Genomic DNA, 17,609 nt, shown 5'->3' with positions numbered 1-17,609 from the left:
GCTCTGGCTCTCGATTCTGGTTTTCCTGTGCCACTGGCGGGAGGGCCTGGTATTGCCTTGACGTCAGGCTAGGGAGGCCCGGGTGCAGTGGGCACTCTGGCAACCCTCAGCGAGGGGGCCCTGGCTTGGGCTGCTTCTCTGAGGCCGTGTGCTGGGGGCAGCGGCCCATTCGGCCGGGAAGACACGGCCCCAGATACTTTGGTCAGGAAAGAAACTGCAGTGTTTATTTTCTTCAGAAAAAAAAAAATTTAGAAGATTTTTTTTTTTAAACAAGCTCTTTCGTTTAGAAGGAATCTAGGTATGTTATTGTTTAAGAAAAAAAAGTGTTTGCAATGTATCAGTCACCCGTTTCGTTGTGAGCATGATTTATGTGAGGAAATGGTTTTTTTAAAAAAATTAAGCTGGAGATATATCCCTGTACGATGCTTCTGTGAAAATGCAGCTTTTGTCCGGTGCTGTTAATGCAAGTTGTAACAGTGTGATATGGGAGTCAGTGTTTACATGTTACATTCCTCCGTGCAGTCAAAATAAGCCCGCAGGGTCTACAGTAGCATTTCTGTATTTTATCAGCTTGGGCTGGGGCTGAGGGGGAGGCCTCTGCTCACACTTGGAGGGGCTGTTTCTGCCAGATTTATTTGCCTTATAAATATTCCCCGTGTTTATTTTAACTCGCCTTTAAAATGGAGCTGAAATTAATATGGACCTGAGGGCTGCCCCCTGGCCCCAAGTGCCTCCCGTCACTGGGCGGGGACGTTTCTACTTGGCCCCATCAAGGAGGCCAAGCTGGTGGCCAAGGGTGCCCAAAGTGCCTGGCCTCTTCCTGCAGCGGGTTCTGTGTCCGCTGACTGGCTCCCCGAGGCCTGTTGGAGGCTTCGGTGGGCACGCCCAGCCCCAGGTTTCTCGTGGATTCTGCAGCGTACACAGGCCTCCCTCTCTTTTCTCTCCCGGTGATGGGGCACGGGCAGCAGCTGGGACCTTCTTTCAGGGTGCGTCTGCATGGAGCACCATGACCAGCAGCTTCAGATCTGCCAGTGGAGTCCACGGTGGGGCCTGCAGCCTTCAGCCTGCCACGGCTGCTCCACGTCACCTTTGCTGCTCTTTGGACCCAGTGCTGTCCTGGCCTCATGGACACAGGAGGAGCCCCCTTTCCTCCTTCGCTGTGTCCGGGTCTGAGGAAGCCTGATGGCAGAGGGGGGTGGCCAAGCCTGAGCCCAGTGGGTGGAAAACAGAATCAGCACCCTCACTGCACAGCTGGGTACCTGATTGGGAACCCCTGGAGGTGACGCATCATGTAGAAGACTCCAGTAAGTGCAGTGTGAGTTCCTGAGTTCATGAGCAGCACTCTGAGGCCAGGTGGGGCCGGGCCAGCACGTGTGGGGCCTAAGGCAGGACTGTACAGGTTAGCATCTTCAGCTCCGCCGCCTGAACGCCAGCTTTGTGTCCAGCTTGTTTGCCTTTTCCATTATTCTTGTTTCTTAATTTTTCTATGGAAATCCAGAATGGGTTAAAGATGTGTGGATGGTTCTGGAGGAGGGACAGGGTGCTCTGGGCCGGCAGGAACCCTTTTGGAAGAATGGTCACTTTGGGAAGTTGTCCACCATGAGTGGAGGAAATGGGGGCACAGAGGAGGTGCATAGCCCTACATAGGGAGGCTCAGAGGTGGCACTCGAGCCCTCGCATGGCCCAGCTGTTCTGATGGGCAACCCCTGGGGAGGTGGAGGGAATGTGGAAAGGGAGAAAGGTGGCCCACTCCCCCAGCCCTGACCCCAGCTCCTGCAGGGAGGCAGGTACTGTGGTATCTGGATCCAAGCGCCCCCGGAGCGGCCTGGCTTCACCACCACGATGTTTGCTTGTTCACATGGAGGGCTGCCTCTGCTTTGAGGCCTTCTGGCCCCAGGCAGCCTAGTGGGGACTTGGGCCCAGCTACCCAACCTGCTCAGGCCCAGGACCCTTTGGTCCGTGCCTGCTACAACTGTTCAGGTGCCTTAAGGGTGGGGAATTAAGGTCACTGTACTCTAGGCCCCCTTGGTCCCCTGGCGCAGCTGGTCAGCCCTCCTGCCTGGGGCTCACTCCAGGTCTTGCGGTCAGCTTTCTGCAGACCTGGACTCTGAGCCAAGTCACTGTAACTTCAGTGTCAACACTTCCTCAGCAGAGAGGGCTGGAATGAGACTGGAGACACCTTGGGATGACTCTTCTCCCACCCTGGACCTACCAGGCAACAGAGTTGCCATTTCCAGATAAGAACCAGGACCTGTGGTCCCCACTGCCCGTTGGTTCTGCTTGAGGGTCTGCAGAGTGAGGAGCTGACCGACCTGTCCCAGAGCTGCCCAGCTTGCCTGCCAGCCCGGGACTATGCACTGTCCTGTGACTGCTCCATAGCCGGACTGTCTGTCCTTGGGCCCCAGGGACAGTTTTAGTAACTTGGGCTGATTTAATGCTGCCTCTCAGAGTTGACCATGGAAGGACCTTTTGTCTGGCCCTTTAAGTCCTGGAGCTGATTAGGTGCTATAATCATTTTTCTGTCCTCCTAAGAGCAAGGGAGAAGAATGTAAATTTTATTTTGCGAACAACCACAGTCACAAATGTAGGAAAATTCACTGCCATTTTGTTTTATTTTTTTCATTTTCTGCTTAATCTCCATATTTATTTAGTGTGACATCCTTATGTCCAGCAAAAGGGAGATCAGACAACTGCCTGGACTTGTCTACCAGCCTGTAAAGCATCACTGACAATCCCCCAGCGCATCCCTGGGGTTGAGATGTGCAGGGCTTGAGGGCTGAGGACACCTCCTGAAACACCTCCTCAGAGTGGCAGTAGTTATGGGGTCAGGGCCTTGGAGTGGCATCCACGATGGGGCCAGGATGTAGAGGTTCTGGCCTGATGAAAGTGGGCTTAGCAATAGGCCCTGAAGGTGGGATAGGGCTGGCCCACAATGGGGAGGAGGCCTTGGGCCCCCCACCCCTAGTGCCGCCTCCGTGGGGCCCGTTTGGCATTTCCTGCGCTGGCAGAACTGCCAAGGGGCCAGGTGCCTGCCATGAGGCCCTCACTTTGTGTGGGTATTCCCCTTGGGGAGCAGATCAGGGGCCTTCAAACTTGAGAGGCAGGTGGAGAGCTCTTTAAGCCAGGGCTTCGTGGGCCTGAATTAAGGCTTTTGTTTCTGTTTCCTCCCCCCATTCAGATTTTGAACAAGAAAGCCTGCCCTGTGATTAGGCTAATCCCACTGTAGTTATACCTCCGCGTAAAATGTTTGCACACCGAAAGGCACAGAGAGTAGAACTGCCCAGAACACATGGAAAATTGAAGCAGGGGCTCCAAGGCGCAGGCGGTGACTTCTGGTGTGGGCTCACACCCTAGTTTGGGGCCTCCCAAGGTTGTGATAAGGCGAGTGTTTCCAGCACTCAGTACCTCACTTGTCCCTTCCCCACCCTGGGTCCAACAGGATGGTCCCCTAACTTCTGATGCTGCTGGCCCTGCTATCCTCCTGTGGCTGGTCAGGGCCTGCATTGGTCACTTTGACTTGTCATTACAGTGACTGTATATCATAATTTCATACCTGAAAGGTTTATACCTTTCACCATATACATCAAGTCCAAAAAACGTTAGGTGTTGTTACTTCTGAAAGTAAATCTATGTATAGACATATGTGGGATCCTGCAGGGGTGCATGGGCCCCCCGTGGCTTCCTCCTATACTGAGCTCCCTGCACTCAGCCCATAAGCGACTCCATGGTTGCACCTCCAGCTCCTGAGAGGAAGCCGTGCGCCAGTTGCCTCTCACAGGGCACCTGCAGCAGTGTTCCTCGGGATACGCCACTTCTTGAAATGGAATTATATCATTAGTACCTGCCGGGATTAGAGCTGACATTGGGCTTATCCATCCTTACATCACCTCCTCTTGTTCAAAGACTGAAGGAGTGAGCTGACAAGCCCACCCACACGTCGCCTCCCAGGCTGGGAGCTTTCATTCTGCGTTAGGTTCTGTGTGTATGTGCATGTGTGTGCATGTGTGCAAGTGTGTATGTGTGTGCATGTGGAGCGTGGAGCTGAATTACAGGAGAGGATTCACACCACTGGAGCGGATATTTTAAATGCTTCTGCTGGGTCCCAGCGTCCTGTGTCTGTCCCCGCTGGCCCCAGTCCCAGGTACCTTCTTCCTTGCTCAGAGGAACCGTCTGTCCAGGCCCTGGGCCTGTGTGTTCTGGGGCCAGATAGGCAGGTGTTGGCCTTCCAGCTTGGCCTTCCACAGTCCAAGAGTGTTCTACCCGTAGATGATGCTTTCTAGGAGCACCCCCACCACTGTCTGGTGCCCTCCCCCTTCTGCAAAGTGTCTCTTTGTTTCCACCCTGGCTTCAGGAGGTCCAGAGAGACCCCAGGGCAGAACTTATCTTAGGACAGAAGGAAAACCCTTCTGCTTCCTCTAACTGGGCTTTTCTAAACATGTTCATGTAATCTGTGTTGGTCCCACTTCCAGGACCTTTCACAGGACATGTGCTGTTTTGTCATTGACCACTCACGTCCTTCACCACCAGGCAATTTTCTGATTCAATGACACTGTTTGTCATGTTGTATTTCACAGCTGCAGACTCTGGGAAGTGGGTTTTGTACCTTGGGACAAGCTGTTTGAACAGTCAGCCTCAGCTGACTCATCAGCAGTGACATATCAGCTGACCAAGTGCCTTGCACACTTGAAGGCTGAAGGACCTTGTGCCCATGGCAGAGCCCCCGCTCGGAACAGCTGCATGTGTATGATGGTGGGCCACATGTGAGGCTCACTTCTGTTCTTTTTCTCCGTGTCCATTCCTCTAACAGGTTGGTGGTTGGAGCCAGCTGTATCCTTTGATCGCATGCAGGTGACAAAGGGCTGTGCCTAGAATCCTGAGAGTGGAAGCTCAGTGGCCAGAGCCCTTCCCCCACGGCTCTCCCTCTGTCAGGGCGTACACTCTGCTGCCTGGAAGTAGGCACTTAGAGGGCTACTCAGGGTGGATGACCTGTACTCAAGGGACAATTTTAGGCTGACCTTTGAGGCTAGGGCTTCCTGGAGACTGTTTCTGAGCCACACACTGATGCGGCTGGGCCAGCTGGACACAGCCGTGAGGCAGGTGGTTCTCCCTTGAGAGCAGCCCCACTCACTCAGGCCTGTTCCTTTAGAGGAGTGATAGAACCAGGGCAGGGCAGGAGTGGGGCCACCGCAGGATCTGGGGTCAGGAGCGGGGACGTTCGAGGGAAGATGAAAGTGCTAGGCCTGCTGGCCAAGCCCACAGGCCAGAGCGGCTGCCTTGTGTCTTTCATGGAGGGGTGTTTCCTTTCTGTCACCGCTTGGACCCCCCAGCGTGGGCTTGATCCTGGAGGCTGAGATTAAACTCCAGGGAGTCCAGACAGATGCCCCATGGAGGCAGAAGCCACCTGGCCCATGGGTGCTAGAGGGAGCCCCTACCTTGTCCTGGACTGCATGTGAGAGATGCGGGTGGGGGTTCTCTGTGGCTAGGGTGGGGATCCGCCTCTGGGCTGGCTGGGGATGGGTGGGAAGGGGGCTGCTGGCATAGGGCCCTAGGGGTCTTGTCACTTGATTCCCAACGTCATGATCAACTAGTTAGCATTCCTCAGCCTGTTTCTGGCAGATGTGGCACTGGAGTGTGCTGGCTTCCTCACCGGGCTTGGACTGGACACCACTGTCATGATCCGCAGCATCCCTCTGCGGGGCTTTGACCAGGTAACGCCTGTGAGCCCAGCTCCTGCCTGTAGCTCTGCTGTCCTCAGTTTGTGACATGTTTCCTCCCCAAACTGCCGCAGCCCAGGCAGGTACAGGTGTGTGTGTGGTACACCTCAGTCTTTAGAAACTGGCCCTTGAGTTGAATGAGAAGGTTGTTCATAAAATATAAAACACCTGCCAGAGCATGGAAGCCAGGGTTGTCATGGAGAGCATGTGGCAGCTCTGGGCAGACTCATTCCCTCAGTAAGTGGCAGGTGTGTGTCAGTAGCAGTGCTGTCGATACCCCTCCTCCTTGCTGAGCCCTCTGGGGTCCGATGGGGAGGGGTGCCACCTCAAGAAGGGTAGCACTAGGCAAGGAAGCAGGTGGCAGACTGGCAAGGCCCTGGGGGCCACCTGGGAAGACGGCAGCTCTTGGCCACAGTACTAGCCACCTGCCATAGACGGAAAGATGTAACCCATGAGCCAGGATGAGTGGGTAGGTAGTCCAGCCTGAGTACTCGGAGCATCAGCATAGCCTCTGGGGCCCGCCAGCTGCGCATGCACGTTCCGGGGGCAGCGCCAGCTCAACGCACAGTGAGCCTGCTGTGCTCCACCCCTCTGCTGTATGGCAGGAGCTCAGAGAGCCCTCTCACCGGGGCTGCGCTGTGCAGGTTGTCCTCCTACGTGTCTGGGATGCAGACACCCATGCTGATGGCAGACGCACCCATGTGAACAACGTGGTTTTTGTTGTTGTTTTAACTAAAAATTCTCCAAGGAAGGGTCACCTGTTAAAATCCAAGTCTGGGGTTATTGTTAAGATGTCAAGCCCGTGTGCCTCCCAAAAGAAGGTAGATTACCACCCATCATCACACAGCCCTGTTGGCCTTCGGTCCACCCTCGGCTCCTGGGCCTGCCCCGCCCCACCTGGATGCTACAGAGACTCGCCTTTCTGTGCTGTGCCCACTATGTGCTGTTCGTCCTTCGTCTGTCACACTTGTCTGTCACTTCACTCAGCGCAGAGTCCCTGAGTGCCTGCCTTGGGGACACAGCATCTGAGCCCCGGGCTGTATGGAGAATGTGCCAGGCAGCTGACAGGAGCCATGAGGAGGCCACACGGTGGATGCAGCAGAGATGAGGCAGAGGGGACTGCGGAGCCCAGGGCTGCTGGGAGGGCTGGCCTTGGCGCTGAATTGAGGCAGAAGCTGGAGACAGTGGGACGGGGAACAGTTTCCAGAGAGGGGCCCTCAGAGGGAATGAGAAGAGGGTGGATCCAGGCCTCCTGTGGGGCTGGAGCCAGGAAGGCTTGGGTGGAGGGCCACGTTAGTGGGAGGAGTACCCTGGAGGCAAATGTAGCAGGGGCAGGCGGTCTGATGCCTGGGTAAAATGGGATGTGCATCCCACTCGGAGACAGTGGGATCATCCAGGTGTGTCCTGGGAAAGGTGCAGTGGCCAGGCCAGGTGACCAAGGCCATGCCTCAGCGGCAGGCCTAGGGGCACTGGACCAGCCCTGTGGCTCAACAGGACCTAGGAATTCCCCTTCAGATTATGACAGGGATGTCCAGGGCCGCCAGCAGTCCAGAGGGGCCCAGGAGGGACAGGCAGCCCACCTGTTTGTTCCTTTAACTGGGGTGACAATCCCAGATAGGCAGGGCTTCTCCCGGTGGACTGGTCCATAAGTGAGCTGGTGCATCTGAGCAGACAACAAAGGATTTAAACAATGACTTATTTTCTCATGAAAAAACAAGCTGTGGCTGACTGCGCCTCTGTGACAAGCCTTCACAGTGGCTCTAGGAGCTGGGCTCCCCACCTGCAGCCTGGGAGGAAGGAGCCCTCTCTATAGAGGACCCGCCCCCACAGCAACAGCCACTACCCCTGCGTTTCTTGGTGGGGAGCAGAGGTGCCCACCTACTGTCCCAGCTCCCCAGTGACAGAGTTGCTGACCACCCACAGTGAGGGATAGTAGGTAGCCGAGTGCCAACCGGTTCAGGTAGAGCCCAGCCCCCAGGAGAAAGGGGTGCTTTTCTGTCATTATTTTCAGTGAAGACAGTTCATTGGCATCTAAAGAAGAACCCAAAGGTCAAGCGCATCCTAACTGAAGGGTTCAGGGTCCTTAGGTTTGGAGCTGGGGGTTGGGGAAGGGGGTGCCAGATGCTCTCCTGTCTCTTCTCTCAGCTTCACAGAGAACAAGGGGACCCAGAGGTGGGAGGGGGTCTGCTTGGGGCCATGAAGAAGAAAGGATGGGGGCACTGCACCCTCCCCTTTGAACAGACCCCTCTTGCCCCCACCTTAGGGGCTTTTCAAGAAGGCAGGGAGCCAGACCCTTTCTTCCCAGTCATCAGTAGTGACATTTTCACTGCCACCTGGTCCTCACAGCATGTCCTCTTATGCTTCACAGCAGATGTCGTCCTTGGTCACAGACCACATGGCTTCTCATGGAACCCAGTTTCTGAGGGGCTGCACCCCCTTGAGAGTGAGGAAGCTTCAGGACAGCCAGCTTCAGGTCACCTGGAAGGACCTCGCCTCCGGCAGGGAGGACATAGATACCTTCAACACAGTCCTGTGGGCCATAGGTAAGAGTGTGCGAGCCATATATGTGCACACGTGAGTGCACACACAACCCACACGTGGAGAACAGCGGCACCACCTCCCCTTCCCACTGCCTCCAGGGGCTCCCCTCTTCCTGCTGGCTTGTAGGTGGGTCAACTGCCACGGAGTGCACCTTTTGGGCTGTCATAAAGACTCACGCGGTTGCTTCTGATACCTCCCAGTGGGTTGCCCCGAGCTCTACAGGTCAATCACAGGCTGGGTGGGGTTGTTTTACTGGCCTTTCCAGAAGTCACACTGCCAGTTTCCAAAGACAGCATCCAATGGTAGGGCAGAGGCCTTGGGGCTTTTCCAGCCATGCATGGGCTGTGTTATCCTCCGGTTCTCTTGAGAGGCCTGCGGGCAGCTTTTGGTGACAGCGAAGGCTGGGCAAGTGTGGCTGTGCGGAACTAGCCCGTTGTCCACTTTGCAGGACATGCTCTGTACCAGGCTGGGCCTTCCCTGCACCCCTAGCCCAGCCGGCTTGAGGAGAAGGATGGAGAGTGTGGATGTGGGGGTGAAGGGGAAGATCTGGCTCAGGGCCTGGACCTGGGCTGGTCTGTGGGAGGGGAGTGGGCTCTGAGGAAAGACCTGGAGCTGATCTCTTCTGGGGCTTCTGGGGTTAGAGTTTCATTTTCCTAATCACCTGTCCTTGCACATTAGAAGTTGGAGCAATCAAGGTCTTGCTCGTTCTTGAGATCTTCAGTTTGAGGGGTTTTCTCTGCCCTTATCCTGGCCAGTTGTGCTTCTATGAGCCTGGGCCCAGAATCCACGCGGCTAACAGAATTGTCCTCAGGCTCCATGTCAGTGAAGCCCACGGTTACCGAGCACTCAGAGGGGCTGTCCTGTCGGGGTCTGTTAAGACCTGGTGGCTGAGTGCCAGTGCTGCCTGAGGTGGAGCTCCTGGGAGGCACAGGGCTGCACCACAGCAATGCATTTCTGAGAAGCCTGTTTTCCCTGCGTTGCTCGGAATGATTGGAAATCAAAAGGTGAACTAAACTCCAGTGGAGTCAGAGCTCTTCACTTTTGTCTGGTTGACAGGAGCAGATTTGAAAAACAAGGAAAAAGATCCCAATGACCCAGAGTGAATTTAGTGCTGCTTCATCAAAATGTAATCAGTTACCAAAGGAAATATGTATTTTTTTTAAAAGAATATTTGTTTTTTAGAGAGGAGGGAAGGGAGGGAGAAGAAAAGGGAGAGAAACATTGATGTGTGAGAAAAACAGATCAGTTGCCCCCTGCATATCCCAAACTAGGGACCTTGCCTGCAACCCAGGCATGTGCCCCAACCAGGAATCGAACCTGTGACCCTTCGGTTTGCAGGTCAGTGCTCAACCCACTGAGCCACACGAACCAGGGCCCAAAGGAAATATTCTTGATCAAATTGTAAAAGTAAATTTTAAATAGGTTATTCTGATGAAGGCTATGAAAGATTGGATAACTATTCAGACCCAGAAATGTAAACTGACGTTTAATATCTTAAATTCCATTCTACACTGGGAGGGGGCATGGTCCTCCCCTCCCGTTTGTGCTACCCCTTCGTCTTCTGATATCTCTCTGTGCCCCCCACACCCCTGGTCTCAACCTTTGCACTGAGGTGTAAGCCTGCACCCAGAACTACTTGCTAAGGCCATGCTGATGGCAGCGGCTCAGAGGGCAGGGGCTGTGCCCTCGGAAAGCCTCAGGGTCCCCCAGCTTCCAGATAGGGCCTGGTGGATGACAAGCAAGGTCCCCCAACACGCATGCCTGCCCTCCCCCACTAAGGGCCATTTTATTTTTTGTATTTTCAAAAAGAGCATCCCCAGACAGTCTGCCCGGTGTGATTGATGCCGGGGGTGTAAGCTTTTCACAGTCCTTGGCCTTTGACCTTGCTTCCCCAGGCGGCGCTGTGGTGGCGGCGGTTTCTGGCACGCCTTCTGGGGCTGCACGGGCATGTGCTGACTTTGCTGCTCGCTCCTGGGCCAGGTTTTGTAAACATCAGGAGCCACTTCCCAGTTTAACAACTGGGAATGTTTTCTGCCGGTTTACCCCGTAAGCCTTTAGCTAGGTTCTATCTCTACTGGCAATAAAGGATGATCCAATCCAGGACGTTAAAATAAAACGCCCGGGGGCCACATGGCTGGCGCAACAGAGCTCTTGGATCGGACATCCACCCCAGCAGTGAGCTGGGTTTTGACATCATTTAAAAACAGAAAAGGGAAGGATGCCCCTCAAGCCCCGTGGACACACGCTGAGGGCTGCAAGGAGCTCCCATGGGGCCGAGCCTGGCTGCCCATGTGCCTGATGCCTGGGCCACAGCCTGTGAGGACACTGGACATAGGAATGGCGAAGTCAGCCCTACAGTCTGGGAGCCAAGGAGGACTCGGAGCCTCTTCCTCAAGGCAGCCTTGATCTCCACGTGGTGGATTAAACACATTAGCAGTTAAAGCAGTTAATTGCTGTGCAGGGGGCCCTCTCATTGTTTGTCTCTGAATCACCCACCCACACCAGGTGTCTCAGATAATAGACTGGGAACTCTCAGCGAGGAGGATTTCCTGTCTGCAGATGTGCCGATTACAGTGCTGAGTGAAGACAGTCAGCCTGTGCTGCCGGCTCGAGTTCACCCTGCAGTTAACCAGTTGTGGCCTGAATCCCTGGCTGTCCAGGGGAGTGGGAGCAGGACAGGCGTCAGGAGTGGACACCTCAGCATAAATGCTTCCAGGCTGGTGATCGGCTTTAGTTTAGCTTAGACGTTGTTTTAAAGACATTTGGATTACAGCCTGGAAAATAAAGAGCTGAAACGCCCCTGTCCCTCAGCATCTCCAGCCTCTCGGGATGGTTCTGTGTTCCTCACTCAAGGGAAGGATGGAGGCTCTGGCGTATCCATCCCTGGGCCAAGGGAGTCCTGCCCACTGTTGGAAGAGCCCAGATGGCTGTGTTCCCAGCATCCATAGTACCAGCAGGGCTGTGCCAGACCTGCCTCGGGAGCCCCCAATAGTCTACTGGGTGAGGCCTGGAGGAATCAGCTGCTGAAGCCATTTCCTTCTCCCAGTCTTCATCTCAGCAGGAGAGCTGTTGTCGTCCTGCTGCGTGTACCATCCATGGTTAGGTCACTTCTGAGTTTCTAAAGAGAGTATAAAAGGAGCCAGCAGGCACTGGCCCTCGGGCACTGGAGGCCCAGCGTTCCTGCTTCCATCCAACCACCATACTGAGGTCCCTACCACAAGCCATTCTGAGTACAGCCCACCCACACAGCATGTGTGCTCGGACCACGGCCAGGGACAGGTGGTGCCCAGGGAGCCCATGATGGGGGCCTGCCACACCCGAGGAGGGGGGCACGTCTGCAGCCTGAGGCTCTTCTCACTCAGCCCCAGGGACTTTGTGCTCTGGGGTACACACTAGCCCTCTTTGCTCAACTGTGTTCATCTGGTGGCTCCTCCACACCATAGACTCAGCTTACGAAAGTACCTGAGGAATTTCCTCCACTGGTGCTGGACACCAGGAGAAGGGGCAGGAAGCAAAGCAGAACTGAGCCCCCGAGGCTGGGGATTCATGGGTCGGTGTGCTGAGTCCAGCAGGAAGGGAGAGGCAGTCCAGGGCCCTGGCTCCTCCTGAAGGCCAGGCACATTGGGGAGAAGCTGGTGGCTGAGTGTGGACGCAACCTGCTTGGGAGAAGCCCCAGTGCGAGGCCCCCAGGCCTGTTCTCTGGGACCGCATCTAGCCTTGGCTGTAGGAAAGCATGTGTGTGGCTATCTTCTTCCCAGTGGGGACTCTGCAGTGGCCTGGCTGTGACAGTCACATACAGAAGACTGCTTTGTGACAGATACCTCAAATCACCTAGCACTTACCCCTTCTCTCAAGGTGAAGGGGCTAACCTTGAAGAATACACTGTTGTGCTTCTGCTATTCTAACGCCTTTTTATGTTAGTGCAAATGTAAAGTTTAGTGCAAATGTCATTACTGACATCAAGAGAGACCCAAACCTGCTTGTGTATGTGGTTCGTTTTGGAGGAAAAGAAGACATTTATAGAACTCAAACCTATGGGCACCTTTCACAGGCCCAGGCAAGGGCCACCGCCTTCCCTACCACACTGTGGCCACTGCCCCTGTTGCAGCACCGTTGGCTCAGGGAACTTCTCTTCCCTCCGCTGCAGCTTGCAGTGGCACTAACCTGTGGCAGGAACCAGGAGGGGGCAGCGGGGAGGCAGCATCCTGTGCTCCCCGACTGTCCTCATGCCCTTTGCTTAGATGACCAGGGATAGAGAGCTGTGCCAGGCCAGCTCCTTCTTGTGTCCAGGTCACCTTGCCCCCCACAGCCATCGGACACAGTCGGCTTGCCTCCAATGCTCATGGGATCATGCACGGTCTTTTTACCAAGTCAAATCCAGGATTTATGGTTAGAACTAGGTGGAAACCAATTAGGAAAAAAGGAAAAACAAAACCTTAATGAAAGCTCTTCTAGAGATAATGGGCACCGTGTGCACATACTAATGTGCACCATCTAAATTCTGCAAGTGCCCTCAGAGCAGCCAACCAGCAGGAAAATTATATCTATTACTGTTAAAACTGTAATTGGTACCTGCCACGGAGCAAGCATGTTCCTTCCTGGGGGGGTCCCATGGACCAGGCTGTAGCTGGGCCTGAGCTAGAGGTTTCATTGAGCCCAAGGGCTGACTGTAGGGCCAGGTGTGGCTTATTTTATACCATGTCACACAGGCTTAAGTAGGAACAGCCCTTGTGCTCCCCAAGGATTAGGCTTGCTCCCCCCCCCCCCCACTTGACCAAGGAGGTTCGAGGTAAGAGACTCCCTCATGATGGCCTGTGGGGGGCATTGGTGAGTGCTGGTTGTCACAGCAAGCAGCCCGCCTCAGGTCACACTAAGGTCCAGTGGCTCCCTCATTCATTCGAGTATTGAGGCCTGCCCGGGACATTTGAGACCAGCAGGATAGCTGCTTTCCTCTGTTCCCGGGGGGCTTGCAACTATGGATGGGGCCTGGGACTCACTGAGAAAATAAAAGAAGCCCCTTATTTTTACTATTTTCCCTTAAGTCTCCAGGATAACAAGACACATTTAATTCATTTTTTGAAAAGTAGGTCTCTAAATATCCAACCAGAGGTTCCAAAGGTGTGCGTTCCCCTTTATGCCTGGTCCATGGTGCTGCACAGGCCCAGCTCGGTGGGAATGGCCAGCCCTGGGGGGCCACCTGCCCCTCAGGAGGGTCACCCAGGGGGCCTTCCATGAGCTACTGCTGGGCCCTCACCATCCCGTCCAGCCTCCTGGACTCCCAACCTCCCAGCACTGAGCTTCCAGCTGCTTCCTTTAAATCCTTGCTGCGGATGTCTGATCACAGGCCCTCATTCACCCTGTCATACTCCTGCTGGCACTTAAATCTTACCTCGTTACATGGATTGCCCTTCACTCGTCAGAACATGTGCTCCAGGCAGGCGTGAAATTGGAGGGAATGCCCTTCTTCCCATAATGGATGAAAGAGGCACGTGAAATGCATGTACCCAGTTGTCTGCGCCCCGGTGTCCAGCAGAGCAGGTAGTCACTGACCGTCAGCTGCCTTCAGTCGGGTTTTCAGTCTTCAGCCGTCTTCCAGCTGGAGGGGGAGGGTGGTGGTCAGAGGGCAGCAGCAGCTGGTGGGGCCATAGGAGTTGGGCTGGCCGGGTCCACTTGTACCGAGAACACTGGGGCTGAACGCTGATTCTGCTACCACTTCAGGCCCTGGGATGTCCTGGGTGGTGGGTGCTGGAAAAGAGGGACTTTTTCACCTCAGAGGCACCAGGGGTCATGTGGTCCTGCAGAAGGACTCTGGCCAATAGCCAAGGCTGGGCCTGGTGAGGGAGGCAGCTTCAAGGGCAGAGAAAGGTGTGGGCCCATTCAGACATTCATGCAGATGGTTGTAGCCTCTGAGGAGGAAGTGAGAACATCTATTTGTACCTGGAATTTTAATGTTCTCATTGTTTGCTGTAACAATGGCAGAGTGTCATATGTGTATTTCATAAGAAGCTCTTACAGGTTAAGAAAGTCATGAAAATGCCTGTAAGTGAATGAGAAAAGACAGGACTGACAGTTCACAAGGAAATAGTTAATACATGCTTGGCCAAAAAATAATTGTAGTAGTAAAGATCAGCACCGGGAGAGTACGTGAGCTCCCCACCCCCTGCCCCTGCCACACTCTGGGAAGGAGCAGCGTCTAAAAAGGAGCCATGGGGATTCGCCTCCTACCCTGACCACCCCCCACCCCCTGCCCCCCGCCCCTGGCTGGTGGCCCTCTTCTGAGGACCTGCTCAAAGGAACTAACCTGACATGTGGACAGACTGCCATCTCCATCCCAGTAATATCCAGGGAGCGGAGACTTGGGAGCCCCTGGAAGTCCCACCCAGGGGAGCCATTCAGCAGCACTTGGTAGAACCAAGATGGATGCCAAGAGCCCAGGCTGAAGGGGGACAGAGTCCACAGGGCTTAGAATGGGTGGCCTGTTATACTAGGGCAGGGAAAGTGCCGTGTGTGTCACGCAGGAGGACGCAGACGGGTACGGCAGGGGCTTACCTCTTCTTCAAATCATCTGAGGAGTAATGCCTTTATTTTTGCAGAGGATGAAAGGAAGGGGGTCAAGAAGATGATTGGTACACTTGCCTGCACCTTGCTTTGTGCCATTTCTGTACGGCCTGAACCTGGGCTGGGCGTGTTCCATGTGGCAGAGCTTCCCCGTTTGTGTGGCCAGCCGTGGGGTTCCACATGGCACCAGTTCTCTTGCTCCTGTGGGGCTCTGGGCCTGAGCTGGGTGGGGGCCCACACCATGTGACCGCACCCCGGCCTCCATGGGGAGGTGTGACTGCTCTGAGCACAAGGGAACAGAACTCTGGAGGTTCATGGGGCCTGTCCCTCCCTCCTCCATGACCACTGCCTAGGTGGTCTGCTTATTAAGGCCCATGATAGGGGCTCAGGGCTATGACCCTGTGAGGCTTGTCACAGCTCTGGGATATAGCCCCATGGTATGGGGCGCCTGGGTGGGGCTGGGGCCCCTGCCCGTCTCAGGCCTCACCCCGCACACACCTGCTGGTGTAGATTCAAACCCTGATGTGCCGTGGCTGTCCTTCTCAGGACTCTGACCGCCTGGTGCGGCCTTTCTCTCCCTTCACTGTTCATTCCAGAAGCATCCATGGAGTGCTTACTGCATGCAGGTAGCTTTGCCATACTGTTTAACCCTTCCACCCTTCTGCCCCAGCCATCCACCCATTTATTCCTTATATCAGTGGCCTGATCTACACATTGCCATGAGCGTTCCAAGTTTATGTACAAAGTATGTCCTTAAAAATTCTGGCTTCAAAATGGACTTCTGGCCACCTAATCCATGCATTTGTTACTGTCTCCTGTTACTACTTTTAAATATCTATATAGTAGTTCCCTCTTATGCATTGTTTTGCCTTTTGCTGTTTCAGTTACCCACAGTTAACTGTGGTCTGGAAATATTAAACAGAAAATTCCAGAAGTAAACAATGCATACATTTTAAATTGCATGCTATTGTGAGTAGAGGAATGAAATCTTGTGTGATCCTGCTCCATCCTGCTCCAGGACACGAATCACCCTTTTGTCCAGCGTCTCCACTGTGTCTACACCCCACCTGTTAGTCACTTAGTGGCTGTCTCAGTTATCAGATCAACTGCAGAAGTATCACAGTGCTTGTGTTCAGGTCACCCTTATTTTACTTAATGATGTCCCCAATAATGCTGGCATTAGAATATGCAAAAGAGAGGCCATAAAGTGCTTCCTTTTAGTGAAAGGACATGTACGTTTAACAGTGATTACCAACTGGTATGCCAGTTTTAAACCATGCAGTACCTGACTATTTAGTCAGGGGCACTGACCTCTCTTCCCTTGGACTGTCAAATTAAGAAATGCCAACAGCCAAGGCAACAGTAGCCATCAGTGTGAATGAATCCAAATTATACCTATTTTTTTGTCAAATCAGCAAAAAGTATATTTTTTGGTGTGCTGCAGAATTTTAGTAAGTAGTTTATGTGTGCCATGAGATGAAAAAGGTTTAAAATTACTGATACATAAGAAAAAATAAGTATCTGTAGGGTTCAGTACTATCCATGGTTCCAAGCATCCACGGGGGGCCTTGGAACATATTGTTCATCTCCGCGGATAAGGGGGTCTACTGTATTTTCTTGAGGACCTTGATGTGGTTTTTGGCTGGTATCTGCAAAGTGTGTGGTTATCATGGTTAAAATGAGGCACATGAGGAAAAATGCTCATGGACTCCTGTGACTGGCCAGGCAGGTATGCAGGAAAGAGTTGGGGTACAGTGTGGGTCGGCATCAGAGCAGGGTGGTCTCGGGCTCCAGCTTGGCCTCAGACACTGCAGCGCAGAGCAGTCAGCAGGAGTGGTCTTGGTAAGTCGTTGTTTGCTGTGTTCCCCAGAGTCAGGGGCCTGGGAGGAACCAGAGGCCTGAGCAATGAGACTTCTGCCTGCAGGGACCCTCAGCCCACCCAGCAAACCCCCTCCAGTCCTGCCCATGCTGCCCAGTTCCTTCCTCACTGAGGCACATGTTCCAGTCCCTCTCCAAATGCATGAGGGCTCCTGGCTGCCCACTGGGTCCAGGAGAACAACCCCCCTTATCCAGGGTCAGGCCTGGGCCCCTGGGCCATCTTGTCTAGGGCAGGACAGGCTAGGGTGGCATGTCCCATCTGCATTCTCACGAGTCTCCATTCATATGACGCTAGTGCTGTCAGAAGGCAGGGACTTTGGAGCCTCTTGTCGCCTTTGGTCTGATTGGTGATGGGTGCCAGCCTGCCTGGCACCCGATTCCTGTGGCCAAGCAGAGTGAAGAAGCTGGAGCCGGCTCCCCATGAACTTGAGAAGCACGGCTTAGCTGAGTCTCTGTTTTGACTTCCCATTCCGAGAGAGCAGCTGGAGATGAGGTTTCCCTTTCACACGGCTTGGTCTTCCAGATGTTCAGATTGGCATCGCCCACCATCCGACCCCTTGTGTGTCTGCTCCGCTGCAAGTTGTGGGAACTATGCCTTAGAAACCATTAATTTTTGCCATTGGGGATCACTCCAAGCCTCTGGGGGCTATAAGGGCTTGCCCGCCACCCTCCTAGCATCAGGCAGGAAGAGCTGCCTTTGCCCCCTCCTGGCTCAGTGAGGCCACATCAACTGAATTAGAGAGAAAGGGACCTCTGCTGGCAGCTCAGCCGCAATGATGCCCAAGGCTGCAGCCTGTAGGGAATCTGGCAGGGAGGCAGCTGCGCCAGCGTCCCCAGGGGCCACAGTGCTCTGCCCCTCCTGGCCTTTGCACCCCAGAGCAGGATTAACCAAGCTGACTGCACCAAGGGTGGGCGTGG

At 54.3% G+C, this 17,609-nt stretch overlaps 1 protein-coding gene across 2 annotated transcripts in view; it reads left to right on the top strand.

The window, feature by feature from the left end:
* The window catches only part of TXNRD2 (thioredoxin reductase 2), a 47,655-nt gene that overhangs the window by 20,425 nt on the left and 9,621 nt on the right, over nucleotides 1-17,609 (top strand). For both annotated transcript variants that reach the window (XM_090291829.1, XM_090291830.1), the window contains exons 9-11: nucleotides 4,808-4,827; nucleotides 5,617-5,708; nucleotides 8,083-8,257. In XM_090291829.1, the coding sequence (XP_090147955.1) occupies nucleotides 4,808-4,827; nucleotides 5,617-5,708; nucleotides 8,083-8,257 (287 nt within the window). The remainder of the gene's footprint in view (nucleotides 1-4,807; nucleotides 4,828-5,616; nucleotides 5,709-8,082; nucleotides 8,258-17,609) is intronic.

The sequence above is a fragment of the Furipterus horrens genome, unplaced genomic scaffold, assembly GCF_987537825.1.
Source record: "Furipterus horrens unplaced genomic scaffold, mFurHor1.1.pri manual_scaffold_11, whole genome shotgun sequence".
Classification (NCBI taxonomy): Eukaryota; Metazoa; Chordata; class Mammalia; order Chiroptera; family Furipteridae; genus Furipterus; species Furipterus horrens.
This window is presented reverse-complemented; position numbering and strand designations above follow the sequence as displayed.